This window comes from Aulonocara sp. 'chitande type north' Nkhata Bay, linkage group LG7 (genome assembly GCF_057382095.1).
Source record: "Aulonocara sp. 'chitande type north' Nkhata Bay isolate Kocher_YH1m ecotype deep benthic linkage group LG7, A_spYH_male_GT1.1, whole genome shotgun sequence".
Lineage (NCBI taxonomy): Eukaryota > Metazoa > Chordata > Actinopteri > Cichliformes > Cichlidae > Aulonocara > Aulonocara sp. 'chitande type north' Nkhata Bay.
The window spans coordinates 27,357,563-27,384,617 of NC_141350.1; the positions used below are offsets into that span (position 1 = coordinate 27,357,563).

Here is a 27,055-nt window from a genome sequence, read left to right on the forward strand (position 1 = left end):
ACTCTACTGGAACATCTTTTAAGATGCACTCTGCAAACTGTGAATAAAATATATAACAATGCAGTCATTATTTGAAGTAACATTTGCTATTCAAAAAATTTGAATCATATTTATTTTTAGAAAAATCACAGTAAGTGCTTGTGTTGAACAAGAACGAGGACACAAATGGATACAATGGAGGAGACAGAGCAGAGACTAGAACCAAAAGCAAGTGGTTTTATTAAGGCAGGTAAACATGAACAAAACGCCAGCAAAGATGGAACAGGAGTAACAACTAAAGTGGGAAAATAATTATGAAAACTGTTATGAAACTATGATAAATATGAACCAATTTCGACAACTATCACAGCTCCTTCCTGAAACATCCTTGCTGCAGGAAGGAGCGCTTTCCCAGATAATTCATCCCAACAGCAGTTAGACTCTATAACTCAATCACGATGTCATAATTCACTGGACTTTGTGGACATCCATGGTTACAATTCATGCACATTGCACCTTCTATGTTTATGGACGTGCAGGTATACAGTATATGTATGTATATGTATATATATGTATATTTAGTGTGTACATATGTGTGTTCATGTATATCTATACGTATAGATATCTATTACTTTATGTGAACAGTAGTGGTAGAATGGTTATGTTAAGTTATGTTTTTGAAATGGTTTTCTAGGGATTTGAAATGTTTCTTGTTTTGTATCGTTGTCTCCTATAATATTTATTGGTTGTTTATTTGTTTATTAATTCATTAATTTATGTTCGTGTTGCTGTGTGCGTTTCTGTGTTGTTCACAACATTAGAGTTCAGCTTTGATTGCAATTTGTTTGTAGGATTATTCAATTATTTTGTGTTTCCTAACATGTTAGCATAGTTACTGTATGCAAAGAATTAATATATATGTTGTTCCATGGTTTACTGGTGTTGAGCTTCCGCTATACCCCCTGTTTCTGGTCTATTTGTTAGTTTATTTTAACTGGTGGTTTCTTCTTTAATTGGATGTAATTGTTATTCGTTTTTGGTTTTCGTTTCAATTAATAAGTGCTGTATTGGATCGACATTTTTATTACCGCTTGTTTTCTCTTTCCTATTACTCAGTGTTCCTAATTTGTTTAAGCAGATCTCCTCCCACCTGTTTCCATTTGGCCATTATCCTTGTTTTGTATTATTTTTGAATTACAACATTTTTGACGTTTTATGCACAGGTTGAAAATGACATGTTATCGGTATTAATGTTCTTTTAAAAGTTATTCAGCAGTTCTGAGGGAATGTTTGGGCTCCTGTGTGTCACATTTAACCCTTCTTGATGATACCCAACAAGTTTGAAGCCGAAATATTGTTTCTGTCACGAGTTAGGACACACACACACACACACACACACACACACACACACACACACACACACACACACACACACACACACACACACACACACACGTTATATCAGTTGCACGGAAGTATCTGGCAACGCAAGTAATCCGGGCGCTGCAGCTTTAAGCAGCTGCGCGCGCTCCCGCGGACGGCAATCACTTTCTGGCACATCACCTGCTGCGGTGAGATAAGGAAGACAGGATAAACGCTTGCGTCGTTGTTTCACAGAACAGCATTATCAAAATGTGGCGATGGTCACATTATCCAGCAGACGTCACCGTGGAGATGGGCTCGAATGTTTCAGTGTTCCACGGAGCCTCGCCCTGTCCAACACTAGTTAAAAGTACAAACCGTGGATATATAAGTAAATAATATTCTGCGCTTGACAAACACGTAAATTCCCACACTTGCTCAATGAGCAAGACCTACCACACCTGGTGCACAGGTGTGCACCTCCCACTACACCCGCTATTGTCAGTGCTGCCAATTCTCCTGGGGATCTCGGAATTCCCAGACAATACACAATCGTCATTTGAAAAAAAAACAGGAAAGTGGGTGGAGAAGAAGCAACAGTTTCACGAAAATCCCACAAATGTGTTCATCCGCCCACACTTTTCGATCAGACAGAGGGCGGAGATTGGTTTTCACCAGCATGACTATGTCACTGGAGGTATGCGACTGCCCAATGTTGACCCCAACTCTGCCCGTGGAAACTTTTATTTCCTGTGTAGATTTAGAAAAAAAAAAAAGGCAAACTTCAGTCAGTAGTTGCATATCTTTGGTACAGAGTCCCTACCCAAGTCAAAGTTGTTGCTGCAGAGGCAACACTGAGAGATGATACTTCTTCCAAGGTGATACTTGAATGTGCCATAGTTACAAGTAATGTTATTATTTTGGAGGATACTTAAAGTAAATACAGTTAAGCATATACAGTGGATATTATTCTGGTCTCGGACAGAAAAAACAATGTCAATCGGTTTATTTTTCTAAGCGCTAAATTAACTCAGGTTTGAGGGGGTATTCAAGCCTTTCCCAGCTGTGTTCAGTTAACTGTCGGGTTCACGCTCAAATCCACACCACTGATCAGTTTAAAATCACTAACCTGGTGTGAGGAAACCGAAGAACCCGGAGAAAGCATGCAAACTCAAAGCAATGACCTCATTCTGAAATGTGTGAATGTGAGCTTGAATTGTTGTCTGTGACTCTGCAGCCCACCACATCTCTTAAGTGGCATGCTTTAGCTAATCGACACCCTTGAATTGGGGAGGGGGGTGATTTATGGATATTTCACAGTCATTAATTACCCACATGGGAAGCACAGTTGTGCATCAAGAACATCCTGAGCTCTCATTTGGTGGGTCCTCTCGGGGTTCCTCCCACAGCCCATAGACATGCAGTTAGTGGGGTCAGGGTTTGCTGGTGATTCTAAATTGGTTGTCGGTTTCTCTGTGTTAGCGCTACATAAGCAGAGTGAATCAAAGACCATCTATACTGAGAGGTGACAAGTTTTAGATTTAATAGAATATATTTACCATTTGTATACTTCAGGTAATGTAATGCTATAGACTTTTCCCCCCAAGTGTCTATAAATGATTCTTTCCCAATTAACTGGCTGTAGCTCAGGTGGCAGAGCAGGTCAGCCACTAATCAGGAAGGTCGGTGGTTCGATCCCAGGCTGCACGCCAAATATCCTTGGGCAAGATACTAACCCCGTGTTTGCCTACTGGTGGTGGTCAGAGGGCCCGGTGGCGCCTGTGTCCGGCAGCCTCGCCTCTGTCAGTGCGCCCCAGGGCAGCTGTGGCTACAATGTAGCTTGCTATCGCCAGTGTGTGAATGTGTATGTGAATGGGTGAATGACTGAATGTAGTGTAAAGCGCTTTGGGGTCCTATGGACTAGAAAAGCGCTATACAAATGCAGGCCATAACTGTGCAGATTAATTTATTCCATTAAAGGGAACAACATGAACATTTTAAAAACACAAATTAACACCAAAGCACAGGTTTAAAAACGTTCGCTTCATATGTCAACAGTACTGTAATCAGAGTGGCATTTGGCTTTATTTTCTCTAAAAGCATACAGTTCTGTGAGATATAAGTCATGCATGAACTAGTTTTCAGCACTACTGAGACAGGATGTTTCCAAATATAGAGATCTTGTGCAAATGCAAGTCCTACATATTTGTTTAATAGTCACACGGAAGGAAAAGGAAATCCAGGTTAAAGATTAGAAGTCATCCAGGTCTTTGTGTCTTTGAAACGTTCCATCATTTGTCTTTTCCCCATCATATAGCTCCAGTCTGGTTTACACTTTTGGTTTCCAGCAAGTTCATAACATTAAGTGAAGAAGAGACAAAGATTTCAGCGCACTTCTGCATCCAACACAGATAACAGTAAATACTTTATTTTATTTTCAAATTACATTATCAAAACTTTTTGTACAAAATGGATACTTAATACAACGAGGTAACAATCTCATCCTATCACATGTACTTTTAGGTTGCAAACTTCTTCTGGCGGACAGGTGCTGGCAGCTGAGACATGATGTCCAGGAGGGGGCGCTCCACTACCACCAGAGAGAGATCCTCCAATAGACTGACACACATGAGGTGCTGTGGGACAAAAGATCAGTAGAAGAGATGTCAGCAGAAAAGTGGTAACTAAGTGGCTTGGTGAAAGAAGCATCAAAATTCTGGATCCATGGCCAGGAAACGGCACAGAACCCACTGAGAACTTGCAGTGAATCCTCAAGAAGCTGGTGGACAAACAAAACCCACAAATTCTGACGAACTCCAAGCACTGGTTATGCAAGAACGTATAACCAGTATAATATCCACAGAGGCAGGTGTCTGCCACAGCCAACGAACCCAAGTGCTACAATCTACAACACACATTAGCAGAATGTGAGATACAAGTTGGAACGGCATAAACTGAGACACACAACCAAGTGGTTGTGATAGTGTACAGGAATATTTGTGCCGCCGTCTCCCTCTGGAAGATACAGTGGGGCAAAAAAGTATTTAGTCAGCCACCGATTGTGCAAGTTCCCCCACCTAAAATGATGACAGAGGTCAGTAATTTGCACCAGAGGTACACTTCAACTGTGAGAGACAGAATGTGAAAAAAAAAATCCATGAATCCACATGGTAGGATTTGTAAAGAATTTATTCGTAAATCAGGGTGGAAAATAAGTATTTGGTCAATAACAAAAATACAACTCAATACTTTGTAACATAACCTTTGTTGGCAATAACAGAGGTCAAACGTTTACTATAGGTCTTTACCAGGTTTGCACACACAGTAGCTGGTATTTTGGCCCATTCCTCCATGCAGATCTTCTCGAGAGCAGTGATGTTTTGGGGCTGTCGCCGAGCAACACGGACTTTCAACTCCCGCCACAGATTTTCTATGGGGTTGAGGTCTGGAGACTGGCTAGGCCACTCCAGGACTTTCAAATGCTTCTTACGGAGCCACTCCTTTGTTGCCCGGGCGGTGTGTTTTGGATCATTGTCATGTTGGAAGACCCAGCCTCGTTTCATCTTCAAAGTTCTCACTGATGGAAGGAGGTTTTGGCTCAAAATCTCACGATACATGGCCCCATTCATTCTGTCCTTAACACGGATCAGTCGTCCTGTCCCCTTGGCAGAAAAACAGCCCCATAGCATGATGTTTCCACCCCCATGCTTCACAGTAGGTATGGTGTTCTTGGGATGCAACTCAGTATTCTTCTTCCTCCAAACACGACGAGTTGAGTTTATACCAAAAAGTTCTACTTTGGTTTCATCTGACCACATGACATTCTCCCAATCCTCTGCTGTATCATCCATGTGCTCTCTGGCAAACTTCAGACGGGCCTGGACATGCACTGGCTTCAGCAGCGGAACACGTCTGGCACTGCGGGATTTGATTCCCTGCCGTTGTAGTGTGTTACTGATGGTGACCTTTGTTACTTTGGTCCCAGCTCTCTGCAGGTCATTCACCAGGTCCCCCCGTGTGGTTCTGGGATCTTTGCTCACCGTTCTCATGATCATTTTGACCCCACGGGATGAGATCTTGCGTGGAGCCCCAGATCGAGGGAGATTATCAGTGGTCTTGTATGTCTTCCATTTTCTGATGATTGCTCCCACAGTTGATTTTTTTCACACCAAGCTGCTTGCCTATTGTAGATTCACTCTTCCCAGTCTGGTGCAGGTCTACAATACTTTTCCTGGTGTCCTTCGAAAGCTCTTTGGTCTTGGCCATGGCGGAGTTTGGAGTCTGACTGTTTGAGGCTGTGGACAGGTGTCTTTTATACAGATGATGAGTTCAAACAGGTGCCATTCATACAGGTAACGAGTGGGGGACAGAAAAGCTTCTTACAGAAGACGTTACAGGTCTGTGAGAGCCAGAGATTTTCCTTGTTTGAGGTGACCAAATACTTATTTTCCACCCTAATTTACGAATAAATTCTTTACAAATCCTACCATGTGGATTCATGGATTTTTTTTTCACATTCTGTCTCTCACAGTTGAAGTGTACCTCTGGTGCAAATTACTGACCTCTGTCATCATTTTAAGTGGGGGAACTTGCACAATCGGTGGCTGACTAAATACTTTTTTGCCCCACTGTATCATCAGCTGTGGTTGTGAACAACAGTGCCAAGGTCCTGTGGGACTTGAAATTCCAGACAAACAAGGAACTGCTAGTTCTAAACTTCCAGGATCTTCTCTCCCTTACACGAATCTAAAAATAAAGTGCTCTGCTATTGGACTGAGCTACAAACAATGAACTGAAAACCGTTGCTGTACATCCACCCTTACCTGACATAGTGCACCTTACAACACAAAAACATATTTTATTTTCCAGCATGTTTATAACTTTAGCCAATAGCAGGACTTTCTCTTTTCATTTGCTCTGGTTAACTTTGTGTCTTCCTCACTCACAGTGAAGAACAGTCACACTTTAGTGACACGTGGCTACAAGTGTGCGAGCTAGTATAACAGCTTCATGTGAAGGATTAATGGAAGCTGAAAGTTATTTTTTATTATTTGTAGTTTATTGTTTATTTGTTGCAACAACAATGACATTGCTCAAATGTCTCATTTGAAACAAGGTGGTTTCTTTGCTTTTTGACCACCGTGCAGCTCTGAATTATTTGTCTGACTGTGATGATGTGTATTTCACAAGGTGGGCTTTCATCCTTGAAAATTACTACATGTGCGCTTATAAACATAGATGAGTGTGAAGCGGACGCTACTGTTTGAAGGAGTAAAATGAAAGATTGTAGTCACCATAAATATCCTACCTGGAAACTCTTACAGATCTTAAAGGCATGGCTTTGTCCAATCCTCTGTGACACAGGAAGGCTCTTTAATGTCATTTGATTCCAGAGCACTGCATTCAATTCTGGGAAGGGCTGCATGTAGATACAAAGACACAGAAATACACAGTGACAGAAAGAGATTAGTAAAGCCTCAAGATTCTCAAAAAATCTTTCTAAAAATATAGCCAGCTCTTGACAGAGGCGGTCGCACTTTCTCCCTCTCCCTTATCTTTCCTGCTTGGCTTCTCATGTCTTTTGTATAGTCTCGCTTATTCTAACCCTAAGAGAGTCTCCCAGACTTGTTCTCTAAAAACCTAAAGAAGAATTATGGATTTGATCAACTGGTCCCTTAACAGAATTGACACCCTCCTGGGCTTGGGAGAGCCTGATTGTCCTGCGGAGACGTTTGTTGCCAGATACTCGATGGTTGGTTGCGTCGTGTGTCTGGCGACACTCTCGATGGAGGACATTGAACAGCTGATTGGAGCTGGCTCGGACCTGGCTTATCGAAGAACATGAAGCGGCTATAGCTGTTCAAAATCCCACAAGGCTGGCCGACATGATAGACGATGGGCAGGGCTGTGAGTACTCAGACTGTGTTTGTTTTTAAACGCAATATGGATAAGATCTTGAAGAAGAACAATGGGAATTGAGAGACCTGTTGACCAGTGACTGACATTAGACCAACTGTAAAATTGGAAGCAGTTTGTTCGCACTAACCAAAACAACTACCATCTTCCTCTCATGCGACCCCCCCTGGCGCCAGCTGGATGCTCAAGGCAAAAGCTGGCGGGAATAACAAAAATTCTCCCAAGGACTTCTCGATTAATTGTCCTAATGGATACATACAAACTAATCCAAAGATATTAGTTAATCAGTCATACAAGGGAACATCAGTGAAGAGGAGTATAAATGCAGACCACAGAATGTTCAACAAGGTCTGAAATAACTGCTGAACTGTCCATAAATCCTTGGAGAGGGTTAAAATGTTTGCTCATGACTCAGACACACACAGATGTTTAAACTGCAGTGGTGTCCATAGTAGGAAATCACAGAAACAGCTGCTGCTCTCCACAGAAGTCTGCAGTGCTTTGTAGTTTTGTGTGCTCAAAAACAACACTGCTGAATTAGTTATGATGTAGCATGAAGAGAGAGGCAAGCACAGTGGTGTTAGTCACATGATCAGGGCTGCCACTGGTTCTGGACTTCCTGTTATTAAAGCTTATCGAGACCATTGAATCATATTCAGCTTTCTCCTCCATCTCTATCACACTGACGCCTGGGCCAACTATTTTAACACAGCTATGGACATGCACACACATACCAGACTCTGATCAATGATGCAGAACATGTATGTGTCGTGCAGAATGATGTGATCCGGGTTTTTCGGGTTGAAGGTAATGTGGGTGATGGGCGTGTCCCGCTCCAGCCACAGGGAAAGCAGTCCTTGTGTCTGCAGTCTTCGACTCCACTGTGTGTACTCCTTCTGCACCAAGGAGAATTCAAAGATCTGCACACGACAGAGAACACATGCAGTTACAGGATCTGTTGGTTACTATGAGATCTGAGTAAAACTAAATCTTAAGCTGTTTCTGACCTGCTGGTCAGCATGCACAGAGATGAGATTGTTGGTCACTGGGTGGATGGCGATTGTAGTCGGACAGGAGTTGTACACAGGAACCATACAGTGGAGCTACAACAAAACAAAAATTACAATTTTACAAACTCCAATCTATCAAAAATGATTCAAGTTTGACACATCAATAAATCAGAACTCACCTTCATCTTGTGGAGGTTGTAGATGTGGATCTCACAGTCAGTGTTTGCTGTAGCCAGCCATTTACCATCATCACTGGCACAAAGGAGGTGCACTGGCTGTCTGGAACCTTGATATCCAACACACATACATACACACACCAGTTATGCAAGATGTTATCAAACAGTTACAACTGCACAGTATAGCTGCATGTAGCATTGGCAGGGAATGGCCTTCGTGCATTAGGATTTGTTTACATGTGACCACACTGGCAATTTGCATCATGGAGCAGAAGCAGTGAGGATCTCTGGCAAGAAGCCTGAGGAGAGTTAAGCAAGAGTTGAGTCTACTGCTACAATCTACAAAGAGGAAACAATAACTTGACAGAAAGAGCTGCATCAGGTCGGGAATGCCTACTGGTTACCATTTAAGTCCGGCTTTGATCTGTCCCTGTAAATATCGGGCTTTACAGAACCGTCCCTAGACATTTGAGGGAGAACGTTTAGTGCAATCATTTCTTTATATTTTCCTTCCAAGGGGCCAGACCTTCTTGTACCGTAATCTTATTACAAGAAGCTATGATGAATCCAAATTTGATATTTTTGATGCGTCATAAATATGTATAAAGGAGGTCAGAACAGCGAGTTTACAGGCATCTGTAAAACATGGTGGAACGTCTTGCTTGGCTTAGGATTATTTTTCAACCAGAAGTATTGTTAAAATTATTGCAATTGTAATTAAATGAACACACAATCACTGTCAGCTTTTTGATCACCATGCAATATCATCTGGACAGTGGTTTCATTTATCAGCATGACAAAGATCCCAAACAGTCTCCCAGCGCAGTAAAACTATACCTGGATAGAAAAGTGGAAAAAAAATGCACACAATGGTGTGCGTGTGTGTGTGTTGGACTCTGGACTCACTAACAGGCTCCGAGGAGCATGGAGTCTAGGAGCCAGCTTCAAGTTCCAAAAACGCATTCACTCGAATGCATTTTTGGAACTTTAGCCTTGGTGAGATCACTCAGGCCTGGGCATTAATTTGCTTCAAAATATGATGCATGTACACAATATATTGTGTTTAAGGTACTGTCTTGTCTTTCCGTTTGGTTTGGCTTCTGTGGGTTGTGCTCCTGGCTTTCCACTCACCGGTCTTATGTTTAAGGGTATGAAGATATCTGCACTCCTGTTGACTGACAGCAACAACAATAACTGAAGATTGGCAGGAGGAAGCAAAGAGTTTGGAGGAGTCAGAGGAGAAGCAGAGCTGGTGGACCGAGCGAAGCTCTTTAGGCAGCTTGGACACCTGGAGAGATGAAGACACAGAGACCATCACACTTTGTTATATTTAGTCAAAGGCATCATTTTACTCTTGTGATTATTTGAGCAGCTTTACATGTAAAAACTTTTGTTGGATGGTAAATTGACACATCCAGTGAACCTGCGGTCTACACCCCGGTAGCTTGTCAAGGGGGGTAAATGTTAGTTTTAGCCACTCTGTGGTGCATTGAGAGAAGAGCTGTGCACTGTTTGCACTCACAGTTCTTGACAAGAGGGACATCCCACACAGTACTTAAGACACATACATTGCTGAAGTTACTTTACACCTTTAGAAAAACAAAAGAAAACAAAAACTCCTGCTATGATTTAAAGTTGTGTTATTTAAGTGCAATGTCACAGGCATGCTCGTGCTAAGGTACCCACCTTGTTAATGCTGATGGTGTTGTTATACTGTATTCTGTAGAGACGAACACTGGAGACAGTGGAATATGCCAACCAGCCTCCACATGCAGACAAAGCACTACAGCAGATGTGATCCTCTCCCTGCAGGAAGCGACACACAAAGTATGGATACATCAAGCACACTAGCGCCTAAAGCTAATTCTTCAAGGGTCATTGTTAAGTGTCTTGTTCAATCTGACTGAAAGGAAACAGAAAGGCCACACTAACACACTAGGGACATCATTTCCCTGCAATTAAATTAAATGTATTTTATTAGAAGACAATGTAATTATATTTAAAGCTGGTCACATTAGAATTAGAAGGTCAAAGTCTGTTTTTTTAATTTTATTTATTTATGTATTTATTTAACACACTATAAAGACATAATACAATTGCAGTGCACCCCCAATTTTGTTGCACATGTACAATTACAATAAAGGACGTTTCTATTATTAGGATGTTTTGCTGGACTCTTACCATGTGTGCAATCATGCTGCTGTAGTTTTAGCAAATGTCCTATAAAGTTATTTTGTGAATCACAGGACGTACACAAGAAAACTTCACTGTAAAAACACTTTTCGCACATATAAGGGCGTTAAACACACAAACAAGACAGATTATATATTTTAGTGTTTATGTCAACTAAACACTGATAAGTTACCAGATTTCATGATTGTAGAGAATTGTTTTTTCCTGTACACTTTCTAAAAATGTGACATTCCTTGTGAACAGAAAGGCCTTGACGCCACAGCTCGAAAGGAAGCAGCCAACTTTTAGAGCGTTGCAGCAAACCAAATGTTGCTCTGAAAGAAACTACGGATACATCGAAAATATTAACACATACCTTCCTCTTCAGCTCGATCAGCTTCTCTGGTTTCCTCTTCACAGGTAGACGGTCACCAGGTTTTCCTGTGTGTACATAACAGAATTATTACACTTTAGCTTTTCCACCAGTACCTACTCGGCACAACTCAATTAAACTCCACTCGGTTTCTGCCACATCTATTACAACTGAGCACCACCTAATGCATGTGGGATTGTTACAGCAGTGCAGCCAAAAGTCCTGTGACGCAGTATGTGACACAAACACAGCACAGCAATGGAGGTCGTCAAGGCGATGGTACACCTGCTGTCATTATTATTATTATTATTATTTACTCATCAAGGATTCTCATTACTGGACTGTAATTCATGCAAAGCTGCTGTAGTATTCAAGAATAAACTGTGGAACTGGAAATAATCATTTGTTTTATTTGTCCCTTCAAGGGCAATTTTCATTGTTAGCAAATCAGTGAAGGTGCCGAGTGCACAATTAGCACGACGAACAAAGCTGAAGCAGACACAATAAGGGGATTATTCTCAATAGCAGTAGAATTTTTTTGTTTCATTGTTGATTAACTACGTAGATCAAAGAGCTCCTTACATTTTCTTATAGTTAAATGTTTCTCTATTCAAGTGTGTTGCTCACCATGTCCTTCACTTTCTCCAAGTTTCCACAGCTCTAAGCGATCAGGGAACTGGAAGAGAAGGAGTCCAGCTTTCTTTGCACAGCCAACCAGGCTCCTCTACAAGAAGACAGAAAAAAAGGTCACTGCACATTGTAACAGGAACAGTCATGGACAACATTGTTTTAATAAATGGTATTAAACATTATTAAAGTGCTTCAGAATAATTTGTTAACAGGCTAATCCATGAAATACAGATAGAATAACAGGTTAGTTCAATTTTAAAGACGCCACTTTAGCTGAATTGACTTGTTCGACGTTTTCTTCTACTCACATGTGGAAAAGCTATTTTGCGCAGTGCTGACTCTTGAGTGTTCTTCTCCACCTTATCCAGCAATGGGCGCACCACCAACTGGGTGTCCATACCTGAAGGAAAATATCGAAACTTTACATCTAAACTTTAAATCCCTGGGTTGCTTCTTTAGCCACTTTGATTTAATGCGCTGATTTGCATGATCCCAAATGTTTTTTCCTTTTGTCACCTTAACTTTTTACAAACACACATCATGAGACCAGCATGACTGAATTTGAATGTAAAACTAACGGCAGCAACAGCAACTTGACTTTTAAAAGACAGGCCCTCTCTATACCCAGCTCTATTATCCATCTGGACACTACCATAACCACAAACAGACCACCAATAGGGACATGACATTGTGTTCAATAAGACTTCTATACAAGCCACCTTCTTTGTGCAACCAGGGTTGTTGCCTGTACTGGCCATTAGAATGAGCACAGATTTGAAGCACAGAAGCGAGCCATCCTTTATTTTCCACATTTTCCAGCCTTCGTTTCTCACATGTACCAAACAGCAGAAAATAGTCTGCTCCAGATGCTTCTGGACAAGTGGAAATACTCAGTGTTATTTAGGTGAGGTTGCTGCCTTGAGAGGATGCACTGGAGGCAACACTGGTGATGCCCTCTTTGTAGAGGTAAATGCAGTTACCTACACTTTGCACATCAGGCAATCTGACATCACAGACTTTGTCCTGGGGAGGTGGCAGGTTAACACAGTGTTGAATACTTGCATTCCTACATTCATCTCTAGATCAGTGATTTTCAGAGTGAGCCGGGGCCCCCTGGTGGCCACAAAGATACTACTGCAGAAGGGCCGCAGAAATAACAGAAATTCAGCTTGAAATTACTCTGTGTACAGCTACATATTCATATAAATGTATTTTTTTTTATATAAAAAGCAAATTAAAACATATAATTTGAGATGGTTAGTTTGTGATATTATTCATTACGTTGACCTGAATTTACTGCTTTTGTATTTAGGTTTGTGTCTAAGTGGCAGGTGAGTCTCACTTTGTCTTTAACACTTTGCGTATGACTGGGTAACATTCACAAGGACATAACTCTCCCTCATCTTTTGATTAGAGTGAAGATTTAAGCTTGGGTGGGCTCTATGGGAGTTTCTTGTTTTTAAGTAGGCCACAGCACTCTTGAATTTGGGAATGGGTGCTCTAGAGAGCAGGTCACAGGAAACTTCAAGGCTGAAATATTGGCTAAAAAACCCAAAAAAAGACATGTTAAAATATGCTGCAAATACTAACTTCTATGTTTGCTTGAGGTGAGGAGGATGACATTTTATTAAGACGCTTTGTCCCTTTCCTTCTCATTCATTTATTGGGGAGCCCTTCTCCAATGATTAAACAGCATGAACCTTCATGCTGGCACACATTTAAATGTCTCTACGGCACACGAACACCTCTGACGTCTGTCCCTGTGCCTTTGGTGTACTACATATGAGCTCACGTGATTACTCCTATGTATTTTTAAAAGATAAATTTATGTGAATGCATCACTTTGTTTGAAATTACACATTAATCTCTAAATTTGAGCATAATATCATTTTTTCCTATTAAATGACCTAAAAATTACTGACTGTACCTTTAATCTAATAAGGCAGCTCTACTCCTTTGGAAGATCAAAAAAAACTAGTTCAGTTACAGCTTCACCTACAAAGCTCATCTTTCGCTACCAGCCATCATGTCAATAGCAACATTAAAAGAACACTTAGAAAACATCTTTACTGACAGAATCGTGGACTCATCGCCTGTATAAACTTTGAAACATCAACAATAACCGATTACATATAGAAACTTCCAAAAGCAGATTTAACACTTACCTCCAGAAACCACTGCGGTGTCTGTGTGAGCAAGTGCACTCACATCATGGGAGTGGTTTCGAAACGTCCTGGTCCGGACCCACTCTTTATCATGCTGGTCCACGGTTGAGGAGATGAACTGGAACTGGATGACAGTGCCCTCGGATGTTCCAGCTATGACACTGCTCTCATCCTGTGAAGCATTTATAACCAGTGACTTTACAGGTGTGTGCACCCATAGCTAGCTGCAGCAGTGAGTGTATCATCTCACCTTTGAAACGGACAGAACCAGAACATCCCACTTGGTGACCAGGTAAGTTCTAACCAGAGTTCCTGTGAGTCCGTTCCAGATCTGGACCTTTCCTGCAGAATCACCACTGATGATGGTGTGGTCGGACAGATAACCAACACTCCAAACAACCACTTCTTTATTCTTTGATGCTCCCATAGCCCTGTCCACCAGCAGTCTGCGTGTAGCATGCCCTGCAGTCACAAACACAATCACATCAGTAAAGAACACACATCTCTTCTCATGCTCCATTTCAGTTTTAACTGATTGTATTTCTGCTAATTGTGCAAAGCAGCTCAAGGAGAAAATACCTGTCTCTGCATCAAAGATTGTGATCATGTCAGTCATTCCAGCAGCAATCTGTGCACTCGATGGATGCCAGCACAAAGATATGATGCGTCCTAAAGAGGTCAAATACAACTGAATCAGGCGGGTTCACAAACACAAATATTTGTTTAAGACAGTTTTGTCATCCAGTGGTTAATAACACAAATGATCTCATCTTCTCATTAGTATAGGTGCTGTCTCTGTCTCTCCAGAGCGCAGACTCCAAGTTGGAGTCAGAAAAAACTCGATGCACCATTTGTGGTACAAATTTGTATTATGCAAAAGCACAGCCTGACACCATTTTAAGTTCAGTTGATCTGTTTTCAATACAACACACAGACGACAATCGCAGCTGCAGTAATATTAGCTGTTCTACTGTTCACTGTCTAACGTTTGTAGCCATTTTAAAGACAGAAATGTAGACTCTTTAAAGAAAAGACCTGTGAACTAGTTTGTCGTCTTACCTTTATGTCTGTTGAGGTTTCTTTGAAACTGGATCCTCTCCTCCAATATTGCAAATATCTTTACAGTCCCGTCCTCACAACCAACCTGACCCAGAAAACATTTCTTGTGATTAATGTATCAACAAGACTTCCTGATGAGTCTGACACAGGAAATATCTGAAGTGTAAAATAACATCCAGAAGGTTTACACTCACTGCCAGCTGTGTTCCCTGGCTGTTGCTACTGATGGTCCAGATTGGTCCTCCATATGCATCTACAGTATACTGGGGCCTCAGGTTCTCCAGGTCATACTCTATGATCTCTCCATTCAAACCAGCACTGAACAGTCGATGGCCCACCCAACACAGAGCCTCAGTAGCTCGGCCATCCTGTCCTGGGATCACCTGAGAAAATTAAAACCAGTGTGGAGGTTAGGTTCATTTGGTCTGCAGCCGTGAATCATCTACCTTCCTTCTGCCATTACAGAAACAACAGACACAACACAAAAGCAAAGTACAAAATACCCAAACCAAAAATTAATAATAATTTTAGCATCATATTATTACCCTCAAGACCACTTTTGCAAAACTCCATTATGCGATTGAGGGGTTTGAAAAAATGTAGAAAAATGCAAACCCTGAGCTTTGGCACCTGACACATCTCGCACTCACAGCAGTGATCATCATGCCTGTGGCTACATTTAACCACTTTCATTGGCTTTTAGCAATAAAAAAAAAGAAAGAAATTTGGACAGTAACCAGAAGCCTTGGTCTTGAACATCCACCCATCATCCACACTTCAAACGGTGAGGTGGATGTGTCTCTTTGTGCAGTTCGAGTGTCTGGCTAGGCTCTTTAACATGGTTACTGGGGGTGAGGGGGTTCCCATGCCTGCCACTCTCCACTTGTCGTGGGAGCTTCCTGACATCTTCTCTCTCACACACTAACACACAGCAGAATTGTATTTTTGTTTATCTCCTTTTATTTTTTAAGGTGCTATGTGCATTTTTAGATCTATTTGGTACAGATGCAGGAGTTGGAGACCCAGTGTCTCTGTTGGCTTCATCCTTGACTCCTTCAATAATGAGGGAAATTACTGCACAAAAAAACAACACTATGGTTTAAGAGTGTGACAAAAAGTGATACAGAGCAGTGAAGGGTTCCCTACAATTAATCTTCCAGCCATTATCAAAACTACACTATACTGCTGAAGTAATCACTTATCTGCCTTCACGCGCATTTGAATTTGATGGACGTCTCATTCTTAATCCATAGGGTTCGATATGATGCCAGCCCACCCTTTGCAGCTGTGACAGCATCATCCTCCCTGGGAAGGCTTTCCACAGGTTAGGAGTGTGTTTATGGAAATGTTTCATCATTCTTCCATAAACACATTTATGAGTCCAGACACTAATGTTGGATGAGGAGGTCTGGCTCAGTCTCCGCTCCAATTCAAATTCAAATTCAAATTTTATTTGTCACGTACACAGTCATACACAGTACGATATGTAGTGAAATGCTTGGACAACTGCTCGTGACCTAAAGAGAACAAAAAGGAAAAGGCTATGAATAAGATAGGAAATAAATATGAAAAATTAAAAAGGGTAAATTTAACTAGGAAGGAATAAAATATAAATTAAGGTTAAAAATGAAATAACTGTACAACACAAATTAGAATGAAGGGTAAATTTAACTGGGAAGAATAAGATAAAGATAAATATATAAATTAAAGTTGAAAATAAAATAACTGTACAACAAAATACACAGTATAGAACTAAATAAGAATGTATGAAGAAATCTAAATATAAATAAATATATACACAATAACAGCAGCTGTACAAGTATTAACCGGAAATGAAGAATATAGTGACCAGTGTTGTGCAAAACCAAAGTCCAGAAAGTCCAGTGTGTGTGTAAGAACTGTATGTGTGGGTCAGTACTGTGTGGTGGTGTGATTGAGAGACCGTATCGCCTGCGGGAAGAAGCTCCTCCTCAGTCTCTCTGTGTTGGTCTTCAGGGAGCGGAATCGCTTTCCTGACCTCAGCAGAGAGAACAGTCTGTTGTTGGGATGGCTGAGGTCCTTCACGATCTTCCTGGCCTTGGTCCAGCACCGCCTGCTGTAGATTGAGTGCAGGTCAGGGAGCTCGGAGCGGATGGTGCGCTCAGCTGACCGCACAACCCTCTCTAGAGCTCGTCTGTCCTGCATGGTGCTGTTCCCGAACCAGGTTAAGATGTTTCCCGCCAGGATGCTCTCTATGGTGCACGAGTAAAAGTTCCTGAGCACCTTGGAGGGCAGTTGGAAGTCTCTCAAGCGTCTGAGGTGGTAGAGACGCTGTCGGGCCTTTTTCACCCCCATCCCAAAGATGTTCTGTTGGGTTGAGATTAGGACTCTGTGCAGGTCAGTCAAGTTCTTCCACGCCAAACTGTTCATGTCTATATGGACTTTGTTTTGTGCACTGGTGTGCAGTCATGTTGGAACAGGAAGGGACCATCCCCAAACTGTTCCCACAAAGTTGGGAGCATGAAATTGCCAAAAATGTGTGAGCATGCTGAAGGGTTTAGGGTTTCTTTCACTGGAACTATGGGACCAAGCCCAACCCCTGAAAAACAACCCCACACCACCAAACGTAACACTTGGCACAACACAATCATACAAGTACTCTTCTCCTAGCAACCTCCAAACCCAGACTCATCCATTGGATTGCCAGATGGAAAAACGCTCCATTACTCAAGAAAACATGTTTCCACTACTCTAGGAACCAGTGGTGGCGTGCTTACACCACCTGTATGTGACGCTTGGTGATGTAAGGGTTGGATGCAGTTGCTTGGTCGTGGAAACACATTCTATGAATCTCTCTATGCATTGTTCTGGAGGCCATATGAAGTTTAGAGGTCTGTAACAAATGAACCTGCAGAAAGTTGGAGACTTCTGCAGACTATGCACCTCAGCACCTGATCTCACTCTGTGATTTTACACATCGTACCATTTTATGGCTGAGTTCCTGTTTACAGTACTACTAACAGTGGACTGTGGAATGGTTAGTAGAGAGGTAATTTCACAACTGAGCTTGTTGCACTGGTGGCATCTTCTCACAGTACAATGCTGGAGTTCACTGAGCTTTTGAAATTGATCCATTCTTTCACAAATGATTGTAGAAGCAGTCTGCATACCTAGCTGCTTGATTTTATATACTTGTAGCCAACTCGGGTGTTCCAATGGATGATTTGGATGTGTGAATGAATACTTAGTGCATTTAAACCATGCAGTAATGTCATCTATCTGATGGCATTACCTTTTCTTGGAAGAAATTGTCATTGAAGTTGAAGATTTCTACTGCGCCATCAGCCCGGGCCACAGCCAGCCGCTCAGTTTGACTGTTGAACGCCATGGTCCGGATAGCACTCGGCATGTAGTCGAAGAAGCGGACTCGGTGTACTTTAAACTCGCCCATTATTGACTAGAAAACAGGAAAAAAGGTAGTCTCATTTCAGTGACAGCTGGGCAAAAGAAGCAAAACAATACTCATAAAACAACCTTTAATGGCATTTTGAAGTTCATTGAAGGTTTTTCTTAGTAAGAAATTGACAATTCCAAAAAGCCCAAATTATTTTTTTGAAAACACTTACTGCCGATCTGAAAATGTACCTAGAATACATAAAGACGTTTCTTACAATTTGCAGTTTTATCATATAAAACGCTTCGTCCTTTTCCACGAGCAGTCACCTCTGCCTGCCAGTATATCACAAAGTTTGACAAGATTAAGACCTTGTATCAAAGCAATAAAATGAAAAGTTCGCCATCTCCAGTTCATAAAATATACAGAAATGAGCAGTCTTTTCACTGTAATGGAGATTAAAAAAAAATCATCCAAAAGTTCAGGAAAAAACCCCAGATAGATACAAATGATACAATTTTTTGTACATGATTAAGTGAAATAACTATTTGATGCCTTGAAGCCCAGTCAAAATTCTGGCTCCCACAGACTGGCTATGCCCCCTTGTGGCACATCTCAACATGAGTTTTGTCTCATCTATGGTGATGGCACACCATAGATGAGACAAAACAGCTGTCAGATGAGCTCTGATGAGATACAAGACCATCAGAAAGGAGCTTTGTGAGAGGGTGACAACTTCCGGTGAATCGGGATCCTGCTATGTGGAGTTGTTTACAATACATCTGCTCCCTACACCATCTTGCTGCGGACCCTAACTCGGGGAATGTTGAATGCCCAGTCCAGATACCTCGAACTCCGGAGTTAGCGCGTTCAAGAAAAAGCGAGGGAGGAAAAACAGGCTTTTGCATCAACACCACATATGAGTGGACGGAGTGAGGCCTAGGGTCTTTTCCGGAGCACTTCAGAGTTTGTATGGGCAGTGTGTGTGTGTGTGTGTGTGTGTGTGTACGGCGTCCATTTCTGTGTCTCCATGTTGGGTGAGTGTTTATATATGCGTGCATGAGGGTGGGAATGTATGTTTGTGTCTGTGTGTGCTTGTTTGTCTGTGTGTCAAAACGCGTCTTAGACTCCCTCTTTCTCTTATAACATCTCAGCCCCCCAGGTGTGGGGGAGCCTGAGGTGTTCTACTTTGTTCGTTACAACGGGCTGACATGTGGATAAACATAACCAGTTAATGTGAACTGTAACACCGGTCTGCCACCTGAGGTACATAATGAGTAAACGAGTTAAAAATCTCTCACACGCTGCGCTGAATATATTAATCAAACAAATATCACAAAATTCACACATCTAGGTAAAAAAAAGTGCTCGCTCTGTGTGCTAATATAACTGCGACAACCTACTCGTTAGCAAAGTGTAACACCTTACAGCTCATTACAAACACGTCGTGTAATTCAGTTGCATTAATTATTAATGTAAAACATAAGTTACCAACTGTGCCTCTTCGCTGTCGCCAGACTATCTTGAACACCAACTGAGACACGCCAGGACCCACGTTGTTACCCTTTGAACCGGTAGTGGCTTCATGGACATACGTCATCACGTCGACAGTACGGACAACGGCTTGGATAAAATGTAGTGGATAGTAGTTGCATATGGATTTATTGGAATGGTTCATTCAACTGCTCCAAGTATCAGGGAGTTGGTAATTGGTGCATGGATTCTTTGTGGAATGGGAATCTCCCATCGTGTGCTGTAGATTACATCCCGGAGTCTTGTTACTTCAGTTCAGTAGGTGGCGGTAATACACCTGGTTGTTGATGTCAAGCGCCGAAGAAGACGACGAAGAAGAAACGCTCCCAGTGGGCGGGAAATACTGTCGGAATACGAACTGAGTGAAGAGTGCTGGTTTGTTACTGCAGCTGAAGCGCTACATCGGTAGCAAATTAGTTAGTGTTATTGCCAATCGTTATTGACGGGAGGATGGTTCAAATAATGATCAGGTAAAACTGATGAGCGAACTTTATCTTTCCATTACTTAGTGCCAAATATATGTTTATGGGGGAAATACTCAAGGCAAGTTCACGCTAATGATCGGAACATTAGCCACATTTTAAGAGGAGAGTAGAATTGATACTTAAATTTAAAGCGGGATTTATGGTCCAGCAACACTTCTGACAAAGACTAGACCATTGAAAGGCTTAATGTTTGGTTTGTTAAAAGTAAGAAAAGGCTCATTTCATATTTATATCCTGTTCATAGCCTGTACATAGCTTGTACTCACTACAGCCTGTACATACTTATAGTTATAGAATATTCACAACATACTTCATACCGTGTACATTATAACATACCATAATATACCCATTTCTGTAATATACTTACATATCTATATTATTGCTAATATATATTGTAATATATCTATATCACTAAAGCACTTCTGGATGGATGCAAACTGCATTTCGTTGCCCTGTACCTGTGACATGTGCAATGACAATAAAGTTGAATTCTATTCTATTCTATTCTATTCTTAAAAACTCAGGACCTGGGTATTCAAGCTCTAGTAAATCCTCCTGTGGTTTTGCCATGATGCTGACAGAGAGGGAGAGAAATGTTAGACATCCCTGTGTAGGCTTGGACAGGTGCATTCATCAGAGGATGAGATGGGTTTTTTTTTTTCATTTTAACAAATTTAGGTTTTTTGAAATTTATATCATTATACAGTATTGCTATCACATTATACATGCGGAGATAAAATACTTGTTTTAGCTCAATAAGTTTGTAGGAGAATGAGGGAAGTCAAGGTTTAAGTCTAAAGTTGAATCTGTTTCGTACATGTGAGTGGTGTGTGCCTGAGCTAACAGTGTGAATATTTATATTTTTTCTTTTTAGAATATATTGACACTTGAATGTTTGTTTTTTTTTACAATTAAGTTTTTAGGGGTACCTTTTTATTATAGAAAATTATAACTGTAAAATGTATTGAAATCTTTCACCACAAGGTGGCAGGATTTTATCAGAAAGTTTTGCTTAATTGTCCAGCATTGCCATTATTAAACGCAACTTTGAAAGGATGTTGTATTGCTCTTGAAATATAACTTTTAATCTGATGTTTTTTTATGTTAATTAAAAACATATGCTCTTTTATCTACCGAATTAAACAGGCTGAGTATGACTGCTTTATAGGCTGTTGATATGCATCTGCTCTTGTAGAGGCAGCCCGGATGGCAGCAGTCCCCCCGAGTGGCTGGTGGTGGAATTACAGGGGGAGATGGTGTCTAGACACAACTCTGGTCTGGCAGGAAATGTGATGGGAGATCTACTGTATACCAAAGAGGTACACAACATGCTGAAAAACACAGTATAGCCCCCCAAAAAAGATCATTTATGTATTTACTAAAATCCAGCATCATTTCCCTCAAAAATAATAGCAGTGTTTATAAATCAATTAAAATTAAGTTTATACGAGAATAGCACAATCTCACACAGAAGAAAGTACTTTAGGTAGTAATAAAGCAAGTTTATTTATGAAATGGGACAGTATTGGTACAAAATACAGACTGACATGAAAAGCTCTGTTTTCTGAATTTTTTCATTTTCAGTTTTGTTTTGAGTTGTCATTGTGTCACCCAAATGCAAGTTTTGGATAATACAAAGATTAATTAAAGAAATGCAAATAGTTTACAGGCTTCCAAACTTAGCTAACAATGTTAACAGAATGTGAAGAAACAGCTGCTATGTTATGTCGAAAACATCTGTGTACTTTGATTAATTTAATTCAGTTTCAAAATGCAGTCACATCAGTGCAAAAATGGCTGGTGAGAGAAAATGAGATGCTTAGGAATTTTCCATTCCCAGCATAAACACCATGGTCATACCAGCCACACAGACTCGTGAAGTCAGCATACTTGATGATAATATCAACATGTACAACTGAAGTAACAACAATGTTCGCTTCCACTTGTCTCAGTTGGGCTGTGCCTGTGGCTGCACAAGACTGCCATCAACTTGGCACTTAAGCGTCTGTTTGATACCCCTTTTTAGGGCTAAGACAGCAAACTTCCAAAAATGAACCCATGAGTCCTATTGTGTCAATAAATAACCAAATCATCAGATCAAAGAAAAAGTGGTACTTAAGTTGTTCTTGTAAATGGTCATCGTGTTGGGGGAAAGCTGAGAATCCACTGCCACTGTATTATTATTTTGTTTCCCATCCACCAGGGGGTGCCAGTGCTGATTGTAGGACATCACATTATCTACGGGAAGCAGGTCAAACTGGAGAAACCCTTTGCTGTTCTCACCAAGCACTCGGGCCATTCACAGGGCAGTCACAGCAGTAACAACGATGAAATAACACAGGAAGCAATGGAAACAGACCAACAAGGCTCTGCTTCCACATCTTATTCTGTGTCCGCACTCATTAAAACAAAACTGATTTTTAAAATCCGCCCCAAACCTATCATCACTAATGTACCCAAGAAGGTGTAGCAGGACTACATTTCATTGCTGGGACAGAGTCCCTGTCTGACTTGTCTTATTCTAAGAAGTATTTATACTGTGATGGTTTCTGATCTGAATGTTGTTGAAGGCAGCTTTTGGAAAGCAAAATAAGACATCAATGGGTTTGTCACTACCTGACTTTCTGTCCAAATTTAAAGAAAAACTGCAAATGAAAATTGTCATTTCCTTTTAATCATAGGAAAGACTGTATATGCTGGGCGGACTGATGGACAGGTGAAGCGTGTCTGAAGGCAAAAATTATATTTGTCATATATAATAACTGATGGACTCAACCTCAACCTTCGTGCCTCGCAGCAAGAAGGTTTTCTCTTCCTCCCACAGGATGAAGGCCTGCAGTTAGTGGGTCTTATCCTGTCTGTATTTCCTTTCCTGGGTGTCCCGTGCCTGTTGCGCCTGTGGTAGCTGGGATAGGCTCTAAACCTGTGACCCTGATAAGGATAAGTGAAAGAGATGTTTGTAACAGCAGTTTTTGTGTGCAGTCATGAATATATATTATAAAGAAATACTGGTGCAGACAAAGTTTTTTAGGGGCTTTGAACCAGAAATTAGACATACTTTCACTTACACTTTCTGTTTTACTTTTATTTTTGGTAAAATAGATTTAATTAAAATGGATTCATCGAGATAAAAATCAGATGATGCTAATTGTTTTGTAGTTTTAGTTCACCTTAACACTCTGGAGGGGAAGGGCACTGCAAATCAATACACATTTATTCGGAGTAACACATTTTGATCATTCCAGAGATTTGGGAACTCTGCCAGTGCACACTGAATTTGTTCTAGCATCACATAGTAGCCCAGAGTCTGAGAGCATTTTGAATTGGACTTTAAAAAAATAAGCACTCACACACTCTCTCACAGATGCAGTGGATTTGGGTTCAGTATCTTCCCCAAAGATACATGCACACTGTGAGTCACTGAGCTATCTTCTCATCCCTTCTGTGTTTCTTTACTGTCTTTGGATTGATGCAGCAGTTGTATTATAATAAACTGAAGTGTAGATGATGAAATTGAATGATGTTAAAACTGAATAAATGTGATGTTTGAAACAAATACAGTTAAAAATAAAGGTTTATGGGCAGTTTAAGAATATGTACATGAATAAATTCAATATGTAATACTGTAATTGTCTAATATGTTTTTGTTTTATCTGAATATTCCGTTCAGTTTGATTTATATAGCATCACAACAACAGTTGCCTCAAGGTGCTTTACATTATAAGGTAAAGGCCCTACAATAATAGAGAGAAATCCCATCAAACAACCCTCTTGGAGCAAGCATTTGGTGACAGTGTGAAGGAAAAACTCCCTTTTAACAGGAAGAAAGCTCTGGCAGAACAGATTTTAAGGAGGGTTCGCCATCTCCCACAGTCAGTTGGAGGTGATGGGAGAAAGACAGGATAAAAGACACTGTGGAAGACATGCATAGCTTGAAATGAATCGCAGGTTATGATGGAGGAGGCCTTCAGACAGGTGGGAACCCTGGCATGAGTCAGGGAGAGGTTGAACAGCCTGATGAGGATCCTTGCCAGCTGGCAAGGCTTTGACCACAGCCCTGGGGTGACAGGGCTAATATAAGAGAGGCTATAGTGGCATTGCTTTGGATTGTAGGCAGACTAGAGGTAAGTCAGCAGGGGGCTGAGCATTAACTGTAGTGTTGAATCTGTTAAAGACTGGCTCTCCTCACCACCCTCAGCTCTTCTGCTGTTGGATGGCAGGAATCCAGTGATTGTCTTCTTGCCACTCCACATCTCTCATGTTGTTCTGCTGGAGTATCCACTCCAGCTTTCTCTTGTAATTAGTAAATTGTATTTCCACTGTATATATCAGAAATTTTTAAAGCTTTTATTTTACAAGAAGTGCAGAGAGCAGTGGGAAAAGCAGGGCTGCAACTTTGAAATCATTTGCGTGGAATCCAAGACTGTCCTTCACGTGACTCCTTCAGAAAGCTTCACGAGGAGGAACAGGACATAGACGTTATTTCACTTTGGGAAATTCACATTATAGCAGCAAGGAAAAGCGAATTAAAGATATAGCAGAAAAAATAAATGAATAAGAAAAAATTCTGTACAAAAAAGCAAAAAAATAAAACCTATAAAATGTATAATATTTACAAATATTTATAAAGAGTCAATGCACTCAAATTGAGAATTTTTTGTTTCATATGCATATAAAGTGCAGTAGGATTGATGCTATAAAGAACTGTATAATGTTTTGATCCAGCCTAGGAAGGATGAACTTAATTAAAATTTGTGTAGAATCGCTTATCAGAATTTCCACTTTATGTAATTTGTCTGGTTACATTTTCACTATTTTTGCTTTATCTAGTTGGCAAGGGATTTTGCAGATTTAATGCCATGTTTAGAGTTCTCCAAACACAGTCTTGGCACCAGAAATTATGTCTTCCTATCAATTCTTTAATTCAATTCCAGTTTTAGTTTTCTCAGGTGGGAAGGCTGTAGTAGAGCAGGTCATGTACTAATGGGGAGGTGGCTCTGTCCCTGGCTGCTCCAAGCTATCTTTGGGCAACATGCTGTGTTCACTTAGTCTGTCTGTCTTGTATGTCTCTGTATATCTTTGTTTAATGTGTTTTTTTGCTTTTTCTGTGTCTGTACTGTATGTTAATGAACCAAATAGCAGCGTGAAAGGCAAAAATATTGCTGATTGCAGAAAAAGATAAGAAAAGACACAAAAAAGACTGAAGAGTGACGACACTAAAGAACGATTCCAAAGTGACTTATTAAAAATGAATTTTATGTTTTCAAGTGAACAAAAAATACAGTAAAAAAACAGTCAGAAAATGATTTTAAACAGGGGGGAAATCCATGTAGTCCTTTAAATGAGACATTTTCTGTATCATATGAATAGGATTTTTGTGTTCTAAATAGAAAGCAGTTTAATGACTTTCAGCATCCTGTTGATGCCCAGAGATGGAAACAGCAGAAGATCAAGAAACAAGAGCTACAAAATGTCAGAGTTGTAATGTTCCTTTAAATGTATGTGACCTTTTCACCTTTCAAGTTGAAGCTTTTACATCTCAAAATAAAGCAATATGAATATAACTTAAATATTTTAAAGTGTCCATTATGCAGATGTTTCTCACACGAAACATACAGATACAGGTTTTTGGAACATATCCTAGAAAAAAACTTTGGTGTTTAGTCTTTTTGTTGGTGTGAACAGACAAAATCAAAATCTAGTGTAAAATGTGTAAATGACCCACATCAACATAACTGTATCCAGCAGAAAAACACACAGATATAATATATAATTCATTATATAAAAAAGACTTCTGAATTAAACTACAACACACCGAGAACTGTAAAATAACGATTCTAACAATGACACTGCTCAGCCACAACAAAATGCAGCCCTACCTTCAGAGATGTTTGGATTCTCTTTTCTGGTAAATCATAGTGGATGATAATGCTGTTCGTGATTCATGAGAAACACGCAAAGTCTAGAAAACTTCCACACCTATCCTGTATACTTCCAAATGCAATCAGTGTCTCAGTAGGAACAGATTTCAGGTCTGGTTTTGATACAGTACACACTTTAGCATGTATGCAGAAGGGAGGTTCATAGTACTGTCTGAAATCACTATATAACTTCCAAACATCATTAAACTTTAATACAGTTGTGTCAACATACTGTTGTCTGATAAGATGGTCACTGTTTTTAGATTTTGACAAGAAGACTTTGATACCCCAGTAGAACAAATGACAATTGCACCTCGACCACATACTTTGAATCATTAAAGGTATTAATATGGATTTTTTTCTCCTCATAGTTGCTGCAAAATCAGTTGTTTCAAAAATTTATCACAACAATGTTTAAGACAGTTGTTTATATTGGCATGCCTACGCATTACTAGAAAAACGCCCATTTTAGGGTTATCCCCAGGAATTTCAGAATTGTAGTGCCATGCTGTAGTGGCAGTTTGCGGCAGTGTAAAATCTGTAGGCCTATTGCTTTAGTCAATTTGCCAGCTTGCTAACTAGCACAAAAGATATTAATGTCTTGAATGCCCCCTTCCCGATTTCCTATGTTTTTGTCTGTTTGTCACACTCAAATGTTTCAGATAATTAAACAAATCTAAATATTAGACAAAGATAACACACGTAAACACAAAATGTAGTTTCTAAATGATGGCATTTATTATTAAGGGGGGGGGAATCCAAAAATAATCCAAACATAAATCGACCTGTGTGAAAAAGGGATTGGACCCCCCTGTTATAACATAAATTAACCGTGGCATATCACATCTTTGGATGTGATATCCATGTTGAATTTCTGTGGCCACATCCAGGCCTGATTGCT

At 40.5% G+C, this 27,055-nt stretch overlaps 3 protein-coding genes across 3 annotated transcripts; 1 reads left to right on the forward strand and 2 right to left on the reverse strand.

Moving 5' to 3' along the window:
* Positions 1-3,281: 3,281 nt before the first annotated feature.
* On the reverse strand, positions 3,282-19,863 carry utp4 (UTP4 small subunit processome component). Its single transcript, XM_086299753.1, has 17 exons — positions 19,707-19,863; positions 18,114-18,278; positions 15,037-15,225; positions 14,843-14,927; positions 14,363-14,452; positions 14,034-14,245; positions 13,784-13,955; positions 11,927-12,018; positions 11,616-11,712; positions 10,992-11,056; positions 10,130-10,249; positions 9,575-9,731; positions 8,447-8,553; positions 8,265-8,360; positions 7,992-8,177; positions 6,650-6,760; positions 3,282-3,977 (listed from the first exon to the last, which is right to left on the reverse strand). The coding sequence occupies exons 2-17, from the start codon at positions 18,270-18,272 to the stop codon at positions 3,861-3,863; spliced, it is 2,055 nt and encodes a 684-aa protein (XP_086155879.1). The 5' UTR covers positions 18,273-18,278; positions 19,707-19,863; the 3' UTR covers positions 3,282-3,860.
* On the reverse strand, positions 15,247-18,095 carry LOC147325305 (uncharacterized). The gene is made up of 2 exons (XM_086299754.1): positions 16,785-18,095; positions 15,247-16,359 (listed from the first exon to the last, which is right to left on the reverse strand). The coding sequence occupies exons 1-2, from the start codon at positions 17,249-17,251 to the stop codon at positions 16,311-16,313; spliced, it is 516 nt and encodes a 171-aa protein (XP_086155880.1). The 5' UTR covers positions 17,252-18,095; the 3' UTR covers positions 15,247-16,310.
* On the forward strand, positions 19,772-23,575 carry chtf8 (CTF8, chromosome transmission fidelity factor 8 homolog (S. cerevisiae)). Its single transcript, XM_086299755.1, has 3 exons — positions 19,772-20,218; positions 21,429-21,552; positions 22,437-23,575. Exons 1-3 carry the CDS (start codon positions 20,199-20,201, stop codon positions 22,701-22,703), a joined length of 411 nt encoding a protein of 136 aa, XP_086155881.1. The 5' UTR covers positions 19,772-20,198; the 3' UTR covers positions 22,704-23,575.
* Positions 23,576-27,055: the final 3,480 nt, after the last annotated feature.

Coding starts and splice junctions, on each gene's coding strand:
- LOC147325305 (XM_086299754.1), bottom strand. CDS start 17,251: ATGAACAGTTTGGCGTGGAAGAACTTGACTGACCTGCACAGAGTCCTA. Junction 16,360..16,784: donor TTCTTCCCGCAGGCGATACG/GTCTCTCAATCA, acceptor TGTTCTCTTTAG/GTCACGAGCAGTTGTCCAAG.
- utp4 (XM_086299753.1), bottom strand. CDS start 18,272: ATGGGCGAGTTTAAAGTACACCGAGTCCGCTTCTTCGACTACATGCCG. Junction 8,178..8,264: donor CTGTGCATGCTGACCAGCAG/GTCAGAAACAGC, acceptor TGTCGTGTGCAG/ATCTTTGAATTCTCCTTGGT. Junction 3,978..6,649: donor AGATCTGTAAGAGTTTCCAG/GTAGGATATTTA, acceptor TTTGTCCCACAG/CACCTCATGTGTGTCAGTCT.
- chtf8 (XM_086299755.1), top strand. CDS start 20,199: ATGGTTCAAATAATGATCAG. Junction 20,219..21,428: donor ATGGTTCAAATAATGATCAG/GTAAAACTGATG, acceptor CTGCTCTTGTAG/AGGCAGCCCGGATGGCAGCA. Junction 21,553..22,436: donor ATCTACTGTATACCAAAGAG/GTACACAACATG, acceptor CCCATCCACCAG/GGGGTGCCAGTGCTGATTGT.